This window comes from Anabrus simplex, chromosome 1 (genome assembly GCF_040414725.1).
Source record: "Anabrus simplex isolate iqAnaSimp1 chromosome 1, ASM4041472v1, whole genome shotgun sequence".
NCBI lineage: Eukaryota > Metazoa > Arthropoda > Insecta > Orthoptera > Tettigoniidae > Anabrus > Anabrus simplex.
In genome coordinates, this window is record NC_090265.1 from 140311471 (window position 1) to 140326226 (window position 14756).

The following is a 14756-nucleotide window of genomic DNA, read 5'->3' on the forward strand; positions in this document are numbered from 1 at the left end:
TTCCCTCCCTTTTTAAGATTCTTTAATATTATCCAGAAAGGTTTCCCTGTTACTTGACCTAGCTTTTTCGATTTATTACCAGAATCTTCCCATGACTTCTTCCATTCAATAACAATTTTTTTCATTATTTCTTTCATCTATGTACAATTCCCTGTCTCCATCAGTCTTTGGAGCCATTTCTGATATGCCTTCTTTTTAAGTTTACAAGCTGCTCTCTCTTGACCATTCCACCATCTTTACATACAGTTGTTCTTAGGCATTGCCTTCCTGTTTCTACTACAGCAACCCTGTATGCCATCCATTTTCTTTCTATATCTTGAACCTGCTTACTATCCATTGTTTGGAACTTTTCACTAATCATATCCATGTACTTCTGTCTAATTTCCTCACCCTGGAGATTTTCTACCCTTATTAATGTGCAGACAGATTTCATTTTCTCTATCCTAGGCCTAGAGATACTTAGTTAACTAAAATTCAGACAGTGATCTATATCATTGAAAAATCCCCAGAAAACCTGCACGTTCCAAACAGATATTCTTATTTCAAAGTCGGTTAAGAATGTAGAACTGACTGAGTCGGCAAAGAGGATGCGTCTGAATGTGTTAGGAGTTAATGATATTTGGGTAAGGGGAGATAACGAGGAAGAGCTTCCATATCTTCTCCACATTTATCAATCACCTTTTCATATCGTTTAGTTCTATTTCCAGCTCTTGCATTGAAATCACCCATTAGCACTATCCTATCCTTGCTGTTGACTCTTGACTATGATGTCACTCAATGCTTCATAAAACTTATCAAATTCATCCTCATCTGCACCCTTACATGGTGAATATACTGAGAAAATTCTCATCCTAATTCCTCCAACTGCCGCATCTACCCACATCATTAGCTCATTTATGTGCCTAACAAAAACCATGTTTCATGCAATAGTATTCCTGATGAACAGTCCTACCCCACACTCTGCCCTTCTCTTTTTAATACCCATCAAGTACACTTAATAATCTCCTATCTCTTCCTCGTTATCTCCCCTTACCCAAATATCATTAACTCCTAACACATCCAGACGCATCCTCTTTGTTGACTCAGCAAGTTGCAAGTTCTTTCTTCCATAAGCCCCATTAACACTGACAGCTCCCCATCAAATTCCATTTTGTTCACCAAATTATTTCCAAGGAGTCCTTGCCTGTCAAATGGGAGTGGATTCCACTACTCCCATAGGTCTGAGACTTACCTTTGGTGTGTAGCAGAATGTATATATTGTTCCATTACAAGCTTAAGAAAGAAAGAAAGAAAGAAAGAAAGAAAGAAAGAAACAAACAAGGCACTACTGTGCCATAATATTGGCAAAACAGCTGAAGTTCACAGCACGCGATGCTCGACACTGTGCTGTAGTGCCTTGAAAAATTGAGCGTCTAGATCTAAGACCTCAGTTACAGATGGAGTCATGGTGTATACACATCATAGTACTAAATGCAAGCAAGGCACCCCCCACCCCCTACTTACGCCTACCCTTCAGCTATCCATTCGCTCATAGCAGAGCCAATGCTAACAAGGCTGGTACAGATGGACATACAAGTCTCCTGCAGATAATGAAGGGATTTATGAATAAGTTGGGAGGATACAATAAACAAAATTGTTAGTTATTAATAGTTACTGCTCGCAGTCTTGGTTATAAAAATTTTGGGGCTAGCACTAGCTTGTTACTCTTTTCTAGAGTCACCTCTGATCTTGACTGATTCGTGCACCATTCATCTAATGGACCTGTAAAACCAATCATTCACTCGACACTTACTTGGTTACCTACCGTATGTGTACCATTTTTTAGTATTCCATTCTGTTGTGGCATTTTCTTGATAAAGTGGTGTGAGTGGCAGAAAGTAGTAAAGTCTCCAGTTGGGAATAATTATATGTTCTAGTAGTAAGTGAAAGGAAAAATGACAATATAAATTGACCATTTTATTTCTTTGGAATAGTTGTGAGCGAGATGTGCATTGTATTGATGGAAGCATAAAACTCACATTTCAGACATAATGTAATTCATACTACTGTACATCGTACATATATAATAAAATGCATGTCATCACAAAAATAGCCTTAGGTATTTATGGGAAGTAGCAATTGTTTTTAAATTTTTTAAATGTAGCTGAAACATTATTATATCCCTTATTCCCCATTTCCCTCAACGAGAAATAAATGTAACCTCAAACGGTTGTGGAGCTGTGGTAAAGCCTGGCAGAGGCAAGGTAGAAGGTTTCAAGTGTCCAGGTGGTAATGTTACAGAATATTTCTGCAAGAGTGAAGTGAAAACCAGGAACAACATATTACGAGCAAATGCTTCTCCAGGACATAGACGTTTGCCAACACCAAACGGGAGGAACCATTCTTGTCTGCTGATCTTTCCAGATGAGTCTAGGAAACGTTCAGGACGGAAACTGGTTGGATCATGCCAGAAGCTTTTATCTTGCAGCAAACTCCATATGCTGACAGTTACAAATGTATCCTGTAAGGGAGAGATTTCATGTCTTAATATCACCATTTTTAAGAATCTAATGCACTGGCTCCTAAACTTTCCAGCCTGCAAACCCCTGGCAGAAAATTAAAACTCCATGAACCCACTGTGAATTTTGAAAGAAAACAAACTGTAAATATGTCAAAATTACTAATATTTTAATTCAAATTTATTACAATCAAAGGGAAAAATTATAGGCTAAAATCAATGATATCAAACAATTTAACTTGAAATATAAAGCTTCATTAAAATAATTAACTCTGCAGTGTTGGGTGTGATGTCTTATAATTGTAATATTCAGTTACTCTCAATATCAAGTTTATTCATTGACTTTGATTTCAAATACACTTGCATTGGATATGGTCTCAAACAAATAAGTTGGGGGAACACAGTTAAACATTTCAAAGCTTTTCTTGAGGGGTTCAGGATATTCAATTATGACATACTGTATAACCAAATGTCAGCAACTTGTAGTTATGAAAACTGTAATTTTAATGAACCATCATTTGAAATTTCTGCCAAAGAATGTTATTCTTCCAGCATAAGAGAAAGTTTGACTGACAGGCTCTCAGCAATCAGATTCCTATCTGCATGTCAGTTTCATCCATCACCGAGAAATAGTCCCTTATTTGTAAGTGATTTGCCAAATAAGACTTCGTAACAGTGAGGATCACCTTTGGAACATTTTCTCCCGACATCTGGACAAGATCTTCCATGGAAGGAATTACTCAAAATTGGCAGAGTCTGATATCTGAATCCACAGCTTCAGGTTTTCTAATATTACCTTGGTTTTATCATGAAGCTGGAAAATAGTGATGCTACTTCACAGCAGACATAAACTGAGCACGTTCCACAAGTCACAGAATTTGTCTTTAAGGTTGAAGGTGGAATCGAACAAACAAAGCTTGACTTCATCCCTCAGTTTAACTAATCTGCTCAATATTCTTTTTCAAGAAAGCCATCTCACCTCACAGTGCATTAACACTTGCTTGTGACCACTCCCTTTTCCTTCACAGATTGTATCAAATAACCGAGAATTCAAAGAAGGTGATATAAACACTTCACAAAGCAAACTACTCCATAAAGGCAATGCTTCAGTTCTAGCAGCATCCTCTTTGCTATTAATGCCACTCTGTAGATACAGCAATGAACCTACACTACAAATGGTGCTACAGTTTTCATTACAGTAATCAATTAATGTTTTTTTCCACACATCGATCTTGCTCCATTACTGCTAACACCACCACATATATTCTAATTAATCCCATTGTTGATGATGATGCTTGTTCTTTGAAGGGGGCTAACATCTAGGTCATCGGCCCCTAATGGTACAAAATGAGACTAAATGTAATGACAATTTAAAAGTCCAAAATTCATCCACTGACCAGAATTCAAAATGTGATGATGAAGAATGGATGAATACGAATTTAAAATAAACAGCGGATCCAACTCATAATACTGAAAGTTAAACATCATTCCAAAATGAATCCACTGGCTAGAATTTTTAAAAAAGAGACGATGAACAATGGTTATGAACTTAAAACAATCAGTGGATTCAACCCGCAATGTCCCACCTTCCCAGAAACTATCTTAAAACAATAGTAAATACTGACCAAGTGGCTGCTTCCAAAGCACAATCCTGAATCAATGATCCTTGTTGTGTAAAAGGATCCAAAATCCAGGTCAATGACCGCTCATAATCATACTTATCATTAGGAAAGTAAGAACCATGGTATTTCTCATGTAGTGGTACTAATTGTGAGCAACGTAGACTTACAGTGTTCCACACGTTGTGGTACTACTCACAGGTAATGTAATACGCACAGGTAACGTAGCCCTATCGTGTTTCTCACATTACGGTGCCACTCACAGGCAACGCAAACCCATGGTGTTCCTCACATAGGTGTACTAATCACAGGCAATGCAGACCCATGGTGTTGCTCATACAGTGGTACTAATTACACGCAACACCCAGACCCGTGGTGTTTCTCACAATGGTACTAATCACAGGCAACGTAAGCTCGTGGTGTTCGGCATATAGTGGTACTAATCACAGGTACTGTAAGACTCATACTGATTCACCCTCTGTTGCTACTGATCACAAAACTGTCATGTACCTAACATAGTGGTACTACTCGCAAGTAAAGCCAACCCATGGTGTTCCTCGTGTAGTGGTACTAATTAAAAGTAGTCTCATGGTTCCAATTCAATCATCCCTTGGTCTCCCCTTTTAGCTGCCCTCTTACGAGACGCAGGGGATACTGTGAGTGTATTCTTCATATGAATCCCTTACCCACTGGGGGTAATCCCATTGTCATGAACTTGATCACAATCTTAAACAATTCTCCTGATGTGGTGTGTGATGGTATATGTTTACAAATTTATTTCAATAATCATAACAGATGAAAACAGTCCAGCTCCTTGACTAAATAGTCTGTGTTGAAGCCTTAAGTTCAAAGGATCCTTGGTTAGTTTCCTGGCCGAATTGTGGACTTTAATCACATGTGATTAATTCCTCTGACTTGGGGACTAGGCGTCTGCCACTCCACTTCATATAAATACAACACACTACACCACCAACCACGACAAAAACATGTAATAGTGAATACATCCCTCCATACAGGGTTGGCATCAGGAAGGACATTGCGACAAAACAGGGCCAAGTCCACAAATGAAACACAGTTCACACCCAAGACTCCACCAAGCTATGAGAAAAGTGGCAGAAGTAGGAGATAATAGACTAAAGTAATTAAATTTGCATTATAGACATGATAGTGTATAATCTTTTGGGCTTATGCCGTATCAAGAAAATAAGGTGAAATTCTTAACGTTTCGCACAAAATTGTGCTCTGCGTCCTCAGAAGAAATCTCGACTGTCCACGAGAAAGGCTTCTTAAACAATGACATTTTGAATTTCGGAACATTATAATAGAAGTGGAAATGGTACGTTCATTCACCACCAGATGGCCCCCCAGGATGTGGCACAACGCTAGCGTTTGAAGCGGAAGCTGACTGAACCATCACAATCAGACTAAACGGTTCACATATCGTGTTTGCGTAACATATGGCAGGTGTAAGTCATAGACATAAGCCTGAAATGAAACATCTGGCAATGAGAAACGTACAAATTCGGAAAACACTGAAACGAAATAACAATAGTGAAGGGACAGGGAAGGGAACTACCTATGTAAATTCGTAATGGGTGGCAATCAGGTATTATTAATTGATAGTCAGTGTTCCAGTTGAAATTGTTAGGATTTCTACGTATTTCCACAGCTTCCCGTATAATCCTGGACACCGCCCCTAAAATTGCTCACTAAACACTACAGGTCCAGGATTATATGAGAAGCTGTGGAAATACATAGAAATCCTAACAATTTCAACAGGGACACCGGCTATCAATTAAGTAATACCTGCTCGCCAGCCATTATGAATTTACATAGGTAGTTCTCTTCCCTGTCCCTTCACTATTGTTATTTCGTCTCGGTGTTTTCCAAATTCGTACATTCCTCATCTCCAGATGTTTCATTCCAGGCTTTTGTCTATGTCTTACACCTGCCATCCGCTTAGTGTGATTGTGATGGTTCAGTCAGCTTCTGCTTTGAACGCTAGTGTTGTGTCACATCCTGGGGGGCCATCTGGTGGCAAATGAACGTACCATTTCCACTTCTATTATAACGTTCCAAAATTCAAAGTGTCATTGTTTAAGAGACCTTTCTCGTGGACAGTCGAGATTTCTTCTGAGGATGCAGAGCACAGTTTTCTGCGAAACATTGAGAATTTCACCTTATTTTCTTGACACAGCATAAGCACAAAGTCTATAAGTACGGGCCGTGAGAGCATTAATGGCAACATTAAATTTGCATTATTCACAATCAGCGCTTTCATCTCAATGGACAGCAATAAAATGTAAACATTTTAAATTCTGTATATCAGCGTCTTCCTTTAATCTTTGCCTGTTTCATCTCTCCTTTTTCTTACAGTACTGTATTATATGATTATGAGTAGAGCACTGGCCTTCTGAACTCAAGTTGGCAGGTTCGATTCCAGCCCATTCTGATGGTATTTGAAGGGGCTCAAATAAGTCAGCCTTGTATTCGTAGATTTACTGGCACGTTAAAGAACTCCAGGACAAAATTCCAGCTTGTTTGCACTCATCTGAATGAAGGTGTGACGTGATATAAATGTCCTAATTGTTATTATAAATGAGTCTTAGAAGTTCACTGGTTCGAAACTGTGTTGAGAATATTTCAGATTTGGTGTGATGTAAAGCCACTAGCAAACAAAAAAAAGTATCAGATTGACACGCGCTCAGCCGCTTTGGCTTTGAAAGTTTTCACTCTTTGTCATGTGAAAGACACTAGGTCAACTAACACAAAGAACAAAACAAAACAAAACAATGCACTCAGCTAGTGGAAGAGAGATTACACCTGGTCAAATCAAGGTGAACATAATAAAAATCAATACTTGCAAGGCAAGGAAATGATGTTCCTGCAGCGTTCCTCTCATAATTATCATCCATACAGTTAATGTGACGGGGACAATATATTCCTTTCTTATTATTAATATAGTAAAATAAAGTGTTACTTATATAGAGTGAAAGTAATAGTGGTGTTTTGCATATATCCCTCATAATTTTGGAGCTGAAACCCAGGAATATCCATTCACTGATGTACATGGAGTGCAGAAGATATGCAGACATAAAGACGACTTTCTTCATTGAGGAGAAGAAAACATTAACATGCCTTTCAACAATGGGAAGACACCATTAAAGGTAAATTACACGCTCACTAGTCCTCAGTAATTGACAATCCTAATGCATGAAATAAGTGACATTTAAACATTTTTAGATGAGAATAGCCTACTTAATGTTGCCTATCTAAAGCTATTATTATTGAGAGTCATCATCATTTTGGTTGTAAGTAAACATTTACAAGAGTACCATCTGTTGACCAATTCAGAGGTTAATGTTGACTATACTGTTACCTATCAGCAATTCATCACACTATGTTGGTCACAATGCTCTCTATCAACTGTCCTCTTGCACTAACATTAACTCCAGTGACATCTAGAGACTATTTCCTACACTTTGCCTACAGCACCAGTACCTATCAACTTTTCATTCTACAGATTCCTTTGAAGCATCATCTTTCATTTACTCATTGAATCAATGGGTCAGATCGGATCATGGCTGATGGACCTGACACAAGACTGCTCAATAAGAATGGAAACAAACACATCGTCTGACAATAGGAGCACCAGAAGTCCAATCCCTGTCACCACCCACTCTGCAAGTAGTTTGCAGCATTCAACTGTCTTTTAGAGCTGCATTAGACATAACATTTATCCTACACCTTCCCTATTAAAGCAGGAGTCCTACAAGGTAGTCCATTGTCACCGCTTTTGTATATTTTGTTTTGTATTGATTTGTATCAATATTCCCCAAACTCTTCCCCCACTCAGATTATATCAATTTGCTGATGACATAGCAATACTGGCTCTGGAACTAATAACCGATCCCTGCAATCCCGATTACAAACCTATTTAAATGAGCTCGAACAATGGCTGAATCTTTGGCACATCAAAATCAATGTAGCAAAACACAATTTATAATTTTTCGTAATCGTAAATGTAGATGCCGTCCTACTAACCAAATTTACCTAACCTTACATGATCAACCCCTTACTGAAACCACCACTCTTACCTACCTAGGCATCACTTTTCAAAATAATTTAAAATGGAATATACATTTGGACCAGATTTACGAAAAGGCATCCTGCAGGTTTCACCTCCTCTGCTGGTTGTTAGGTCAAACCTGGGGATTAAAAGCAACACAAATTATTAATACATACAAAGGTTTTGTTCGATCTGTTATCACGTACACCTCCTTATCCTGGATCTCCGCCTCCCTTCTCCAATACCTCGACATATTAGAACTAGACCGTCACGCCATCCGACTGGCTTATCGCCTCAGACCAGAAACTAGACTCGAAGTAATAAATAACCTTTATACATTCCCAACAATCCTTTCCCATCTACATTCTATTCCTCTTCGCTATTTACAGAATGCTGTCTCCCGCAGCTCATCTGAACCTTTAGAAGCAATTAGCCTTTCTCCTCTTGCCACCGCCATCCTTACAAACCAACCAACACCTCTTATCAAACACCTCTTCCCACCATCGACCTCAGCCCACAGCTAAAGCTAAACGCACAAAGTTATGGACCACTGCAGATCGCACAATTCTGACTGAGGTTCTTATTCCAGTTATTTTTCCAATGCCACCTTACACATTTTGTGGAATTAATGGCGATACCACCGCCATCTCTGACCACATTTGTGTTAAGTGTATGTGTGACCTCTCAGAACTTATGGCGACTTGGCTTTTTCACTTGGACAAGAATTGGTTAATAATATTATGTCATTGCTTGTATATTTAAATTCCGATCTTGTTTATCATTTCATTCCATATTCTTTCACTTCAAGAAACAATGTTCACTGTTCTTATGTTAAGTTTGTAGTGTTTCGTACTTCAAGAAACAGACTTTCATTTCTGATGATGTGTTCTACAAAAGAAGACTTCTTTTTTTTTTTTTTTTTTTTTTTTTTAACTTTTGTAAAATGTGTGCTATTAGCACATGCTCATATAAAACATTTCACAACAAATTATTGCACATGTAATCGGCCAAAGAGTCCTTTTGTTGGACTGGTGGCCCGCTCCCCTCACGGGGAGAATGAAACAACTGTTTGAATAAATAAAAACATAACATTTAGGCTCTTACCGGGCGAGTTGGCCATGCGCGTAGAGGCGTGCGGCTGTGAGCTTGCATCCGGGAGATAGTAGGTTCGAATCCCACTATCGGCAGCCCTGAAAATGGTTTTCCGTGGTTTCCCATTTTCACACCAGGCAAATGCTGGGGCTGTACCTTAATTAAGGCCACGGCCGCTTCCTTCCAACTCCAAGGCCTTTCTTATCCCATCGTCGCCATAAGACCTATCTGTGTCGGTGCGACGTAAAGCCCCTAGCAAAAAAAAAAAAACATTTAGGCTCTAATTTGTGTACAGAGGGGTATGTGGCTACTTTTGATTAGATAGTATACATGGAACTGACTATTCAAAATGCAGGCCTTGTGATAATCTCTAGTTTGCATTCTGAATTCTGCAAATTGAATTAAACTTATAAGAAGATACAATGAGTTTTAACAAAATTTCATTTTGAATATTGATTTTAAATTTTAATACTATCAAGTTATACATGTACAGAATAACAAAATTTATAAAAAGCCATGAAATAAAGTGAGATATTTTATTGTAAATACTGTTATTTTATTTTTTATTTTTATTTTTAACATGCCATATAATTTCATCTCACTTCATCCCATCTCCATATGAGGAAATGGGCCTAAGGGGTAGACATACATACAACTTTTCTGTAATATAAGTTCCAATTAAAATACACTCCCTCTCTCTGATAAAAGGCCAAATATTAACTGAAATGCAGTACAAGTCTGTTATAGCGAGCATTCATAACAGCAAAAAATGTACTCGCTATAGTGGATTGTCGTTACATCCGATTTTTCTTAAGTCGGTTGGAAAAACCCATGCACATTAAAATTGGTATGAAACGGCAATCACTTTGTTCAAAACTTGTGTTTTCATGGATGATATCCACACTACGGCAGAGCTGTTTGTTATTTTCCGAAATCCGATACCACATGAAAGTGTATGTTTAATTTCATTCTGAAGAAATTATAGTATCACTCCAGAGGCTTCTATAGCAAATGTTCTATTTTTCTTCCTTAAATAGCATTACCTAACCTAACTGTACATGTATCATGAAAACATATTTCAAGCACATGTAAAGAAATGATAACCTCCTTGCTATAAAATTTCCCGAAATTTAACTACAAAATAACATGAAAATAAAAACTATCCTCTGAAATCAGTGATGTACTTTGCCATATCTTGAGGTGTATCACATTCTTACTTAATTTCAGAACATGATATTAAAATTAAGTGATCAATCACATGCAACATAACCACTGGGGTGCATACATATCGACAGCGGAAAAAATAGTGCACACTTAATCGTTCGTCCCAATTGATATTGATTTATAATGTAACTTGTATTGAACAGGTGGAACCAATATATATTATTAATTTAATTGTTACTGATGAAAAAGCAAAAAATGAAGAGGGCAGAAAATAATACAGGTGATTAAAGAATGAAGTGGATAGAAAGTGCAAGATAGTTAAGGAAGAACTGCTGAAGAAGTGCAAGGGTGTTGAAGGTTGTATGGTCCTAGGAAAGGTAGATGCTGCATACAGGAAAATTAAGGAAATCACTAGAGAAAGGCTGGAGAAAGGTTGTATTAAGGTAAAGACATAGATGATACGGTTCTGGAATAAGAAGAGGCTGTTGATGCTGATAAAATGGGAGACCCAATTTTGAGGTCAGAATTCAACAGAGCTGCGAGACACCTAACTAGGAACAAGGCACCTGGAATTGATGACATTCCCTCTGAATTCCTGACTGCCTTAGGAGAAACCAGCATGGCAAGGTTATTCCATTTAGTGTGTGAGATGTATGAGACAGGAGAAGTGCCATCCAATTTTTGGCAGAATGTTGTACCTATTCCCAAGAAAGCCTGTGCTAACAAGTGTGAAACTACTGCACCATTAGTTTAGTATCTCATGCCTGCAAAATTTTAACAAGTATTATTTACAAAAGAATGGAAATACAAGCTGAAGCTGAGGAGTTGGGAGAAGATCAATTTGGCTTCAGAAGAAATGTAGGAACATGTGAAGCAATAATGACTTTATGTCGGATCTTAGATGATCGAATTAAGAAGCACAATCTGTATAAAAATCAGTCTGCAGTGATAAGGATCAAGGGCTATGAAAAAGCAGCAGCAATCCAGAAAGGAGTGAGGCAAGGCTACAGTTTTCCCCCTCTCCTTTTCAATATTTATATGGAACAGGCAGTAAAGGAAATCAAAGAGGAATTTGGAAAGGTAATCATAATCCAAGGAGAGGAAATCAAAACCCTGAGATATGCCGATGATATTGTTATTTTATCTGAGATTGCAGAAGATCTAGAGAAGTTGCTGAATGGTATGGATGGAGTCTTGGGAAAGCAGTACAAGATGAAAATAAATAAGTCCAAAACAAAAGTAATGGAGGCAGGTGATGCAGGTAATATTAGATTAGGAAATGAAGTGTTAAAGGAAGTAGATGAATATTGTTACTTGGGTAGTAAAATAACTCATGATGGCAGAAGTAAGGAGGACATAAAATGCAGACTAGCACAAGCAAGGAAGAACTTTCTTAAGAAAAAAAATTTACTCACTTCAAACACTGATAGCGGAATTAGAAAGATGTTTCTGAAGACTTTCATATGGAGCATGGCATTGCACGGAAGTGAAACATGGGTGATAACTAGCTCAGAATGAAAGAGAATAGAAGCTTTCAAATGTAGTGTTACAGAAGAATACTGAAGGTGAGATGGATTGGTGAGAGGAGATCAATTTGGCTAAATTTCACAAGAAGAAGAGATAGAATGATAGGACATATCTTAAGACACCCAGGACTTGTTCAGTTGATTTTTGAGGGAAGTGTAGGGGGTAAGAAGGAAGGGGTAGACCAAGGTATAAATATGACAAGCAGACTAGAGCAGATGTAGGATGCAGCAGTTACGTAGAAATGATAATGTTAGGACAGGATAGGCTGGCATGGAGTGCTGCATCAAACCAGTCTATCGACTGATGACTCAAACAACATGTAGTTCTAATTATAGTCAGTTACACATCTTTCCACAAAACAAATGTTAAAATAATATTCAAAACTATTAAAAAGATAAAAATTGATACAAGTGTTATAAAATTTGTTCAGAAGTACAAACATCCTCACTCTGTCTTTTTATGTCACATTTCTGCTGTGCTAAATACACTTTCAGAAAATATTGTTGCTGGTGGAATACATAAATATTTCACAGCTAGTTTTTACAGCCTTAGAAACTTTGTACTTGTTTTCCAACAATTTTAAGCACTTTACTTTTTATTTATTTAGCATATGGCTTTCATATGTCGAAGGACATGATCAGCCCGCCTGGTGCAGGTCTTTCTATCTGATGCCCATGGATGACCTGTGTTTCTGTGTGTGTGTGTGTGTGTGTGTACATGCGCGTGCGCGCATGCGCATGCAAGAAAGAGAGAGAGGTGGATGATGATGATGATGAGGAGGAGGACGTAGGGAGAGAGTGAAACCCAGTGTCAGCACATAGCCTACTCCTGTCAAATAACATCAAAGGGTCTACTCAAGGCTTAATGTCCTCATCTGACAGGCGAATCATCATCAGAAATATCATACGCTCTCACTCCAGATGAACGCTGCAGACAGGTTTGGAACTGATTCCTGCCCTGCAGGCCAATATTCTAAAGGTGAAAATTTTCTCCATCAACAGGACTCGAACTGGCTAACCATGGAGGCAGGCCATATAGACTTGACACCTTAACAATCATGGCCACCAGGTGAGCACATTTAAACATTAATATAAGTTTTTAATTTCATTACAATATTTTGCCTTAAAACCCCAGAGTTCTTTTATGGAAACCCTGTATAAGTGGGGGTCCAACAGCGTTATGATGGAATATATTTGTTCTCTTCAGTGTCTTTGTGCTGCATATTAATTGCATCTACCAATGACTGTTTTACTGCCACAATTCCTGATCCACTGTGTGACAGCTTCTGAAGATAAGATACAACACAGTTTACAATGAGGTATGTCTCGGACACTGTCACTGGAGAAGAATTTAGGGCAGGTGTTCCCATTGAGATACTGTAAAATTTACTGGAAGGACAAGATTGGCAGATGCAAATACAATCGCTTTCTTCTGTTCTTGAAGTCATCTTAGCATACGAAGAGATGAATTCCACTGTGTAGAGAATCAGGTGGTGTTGTGGTAGAGAAAGATGTTTCTGTGCAGCTTTGAGAAGCTTTGTAGATTTTGAAGAATGTTTGAAACCTTCTAATTATTTTCTACATAACACAATGAGATTTACAACATTCTTTGAACTGAAAAGTTCCTTCAGGACAAATTGTAGTGTATATCAAATGGGGAAATTTCCCAACATCATGCCACTTACTACATTATGACTTATCAGAAACCAAAGCCAGTTTATTTTTTTAAAATCTATTTAAACCCATAATTTCTACTGGCTTCTTCAAAATATTCACCTTTGTATCTCACTTCTTCAAACAGTATCACTTCAGTGCATATATGCTGAAGTTTCTAGTCCTGATATGTGAATGATGATACTTAAGCATCAGTAGCTATTGATGTCTATGAATCCATTGTAACAGCTATGCTATCTGCATTTTGGAACTCATCTCTCACCCTTGTTTATACTTCTTGGTTCAGTTCTGGGAGCATGTCATTTGATACATGCTTATGAGTAAGCATGATATATCCACGTTCAAGGTGCTGAGATCAAATGCTTAAATCCTTCATCTTCTACAATGTTAAATAGCTAGTTGTCTTTGCATATCATGTAAGCTACTTTCTTGATAATTATCTTTGATCTATTATGACCTGATTTAATTTTGGATTTAATGTCCAGAAAAGATGTGAGAGTAGGCTAGATAGTAGTTGAGTGCTGTGATGATGTTGTTAACCCCTTAACTGGGGAATAGTTTCATAACGCCAATCAGCCAGTGGGTAATTATTCAGCGCTAGGTGCACTTTTGGAATGGGTACAGTAGCATGCGGCAGATGTAAATACCCGACAGAAAAATATATTTTACTTGATTTATTTAAATTATTAGTGATATAGTAGAAATTCAATAGCATTATATTAAAACCTTTTTTTTCTTGTAAATCCGTAAATATATACATATATACACAGTGTGTTCATACAAAAGTGAATATAAAAAGTGTTCCTTTCATTATTATGATGACATGTTTCAAGTTTTCAGATATGCATCAATAGGTCATACATACTTTCTGGTTCATAGGTCATTCAGAAATTCTGCACAGTGTGGTAAATACGGATGCACGGGCAAGCACAAAGTGCCACGTCACATTCCTCACAGCAGTAGACAGTTTCCTGTCGCCTCTGGTTTGACAGGCACACAACATAATGTTTTCTTTAGTGATTCCTACTTCCAGTCGGCGGGAATGTCAGTCTATACAGTGTCACTTTCCACTTCTTCTTCTTCTTCTTCTTCTTCTTCTTCTTCTTCTTCTTCTT

General features: G+C 37.8%; 1 protein-coding gene across 1 annotated transcript in view; it reads right to left on the reverse strand.

Annotated features, from left to right (window-relative positions):
- Positions 1-1935: 1935 nt before the first annotated feature.
- LOC136884963 (methyl farnesoate epoxidase) overlaps positions 1936-14756 on the reverse strand; it is a 157962-nt gene continuing 145141 nt past the window's right edge. Inside the window, exon 9 of the mRNA XM_067157312.2 lies at positions 1936-2500. Coding sequence (XP_067013413.2) covers positions 2180-2500 — 321 coding nt within the window. The 3' untranslated portion in view covers positions 1936-2179. The remainder of the gene's footprint in view (positions 2501-14756) is intronic.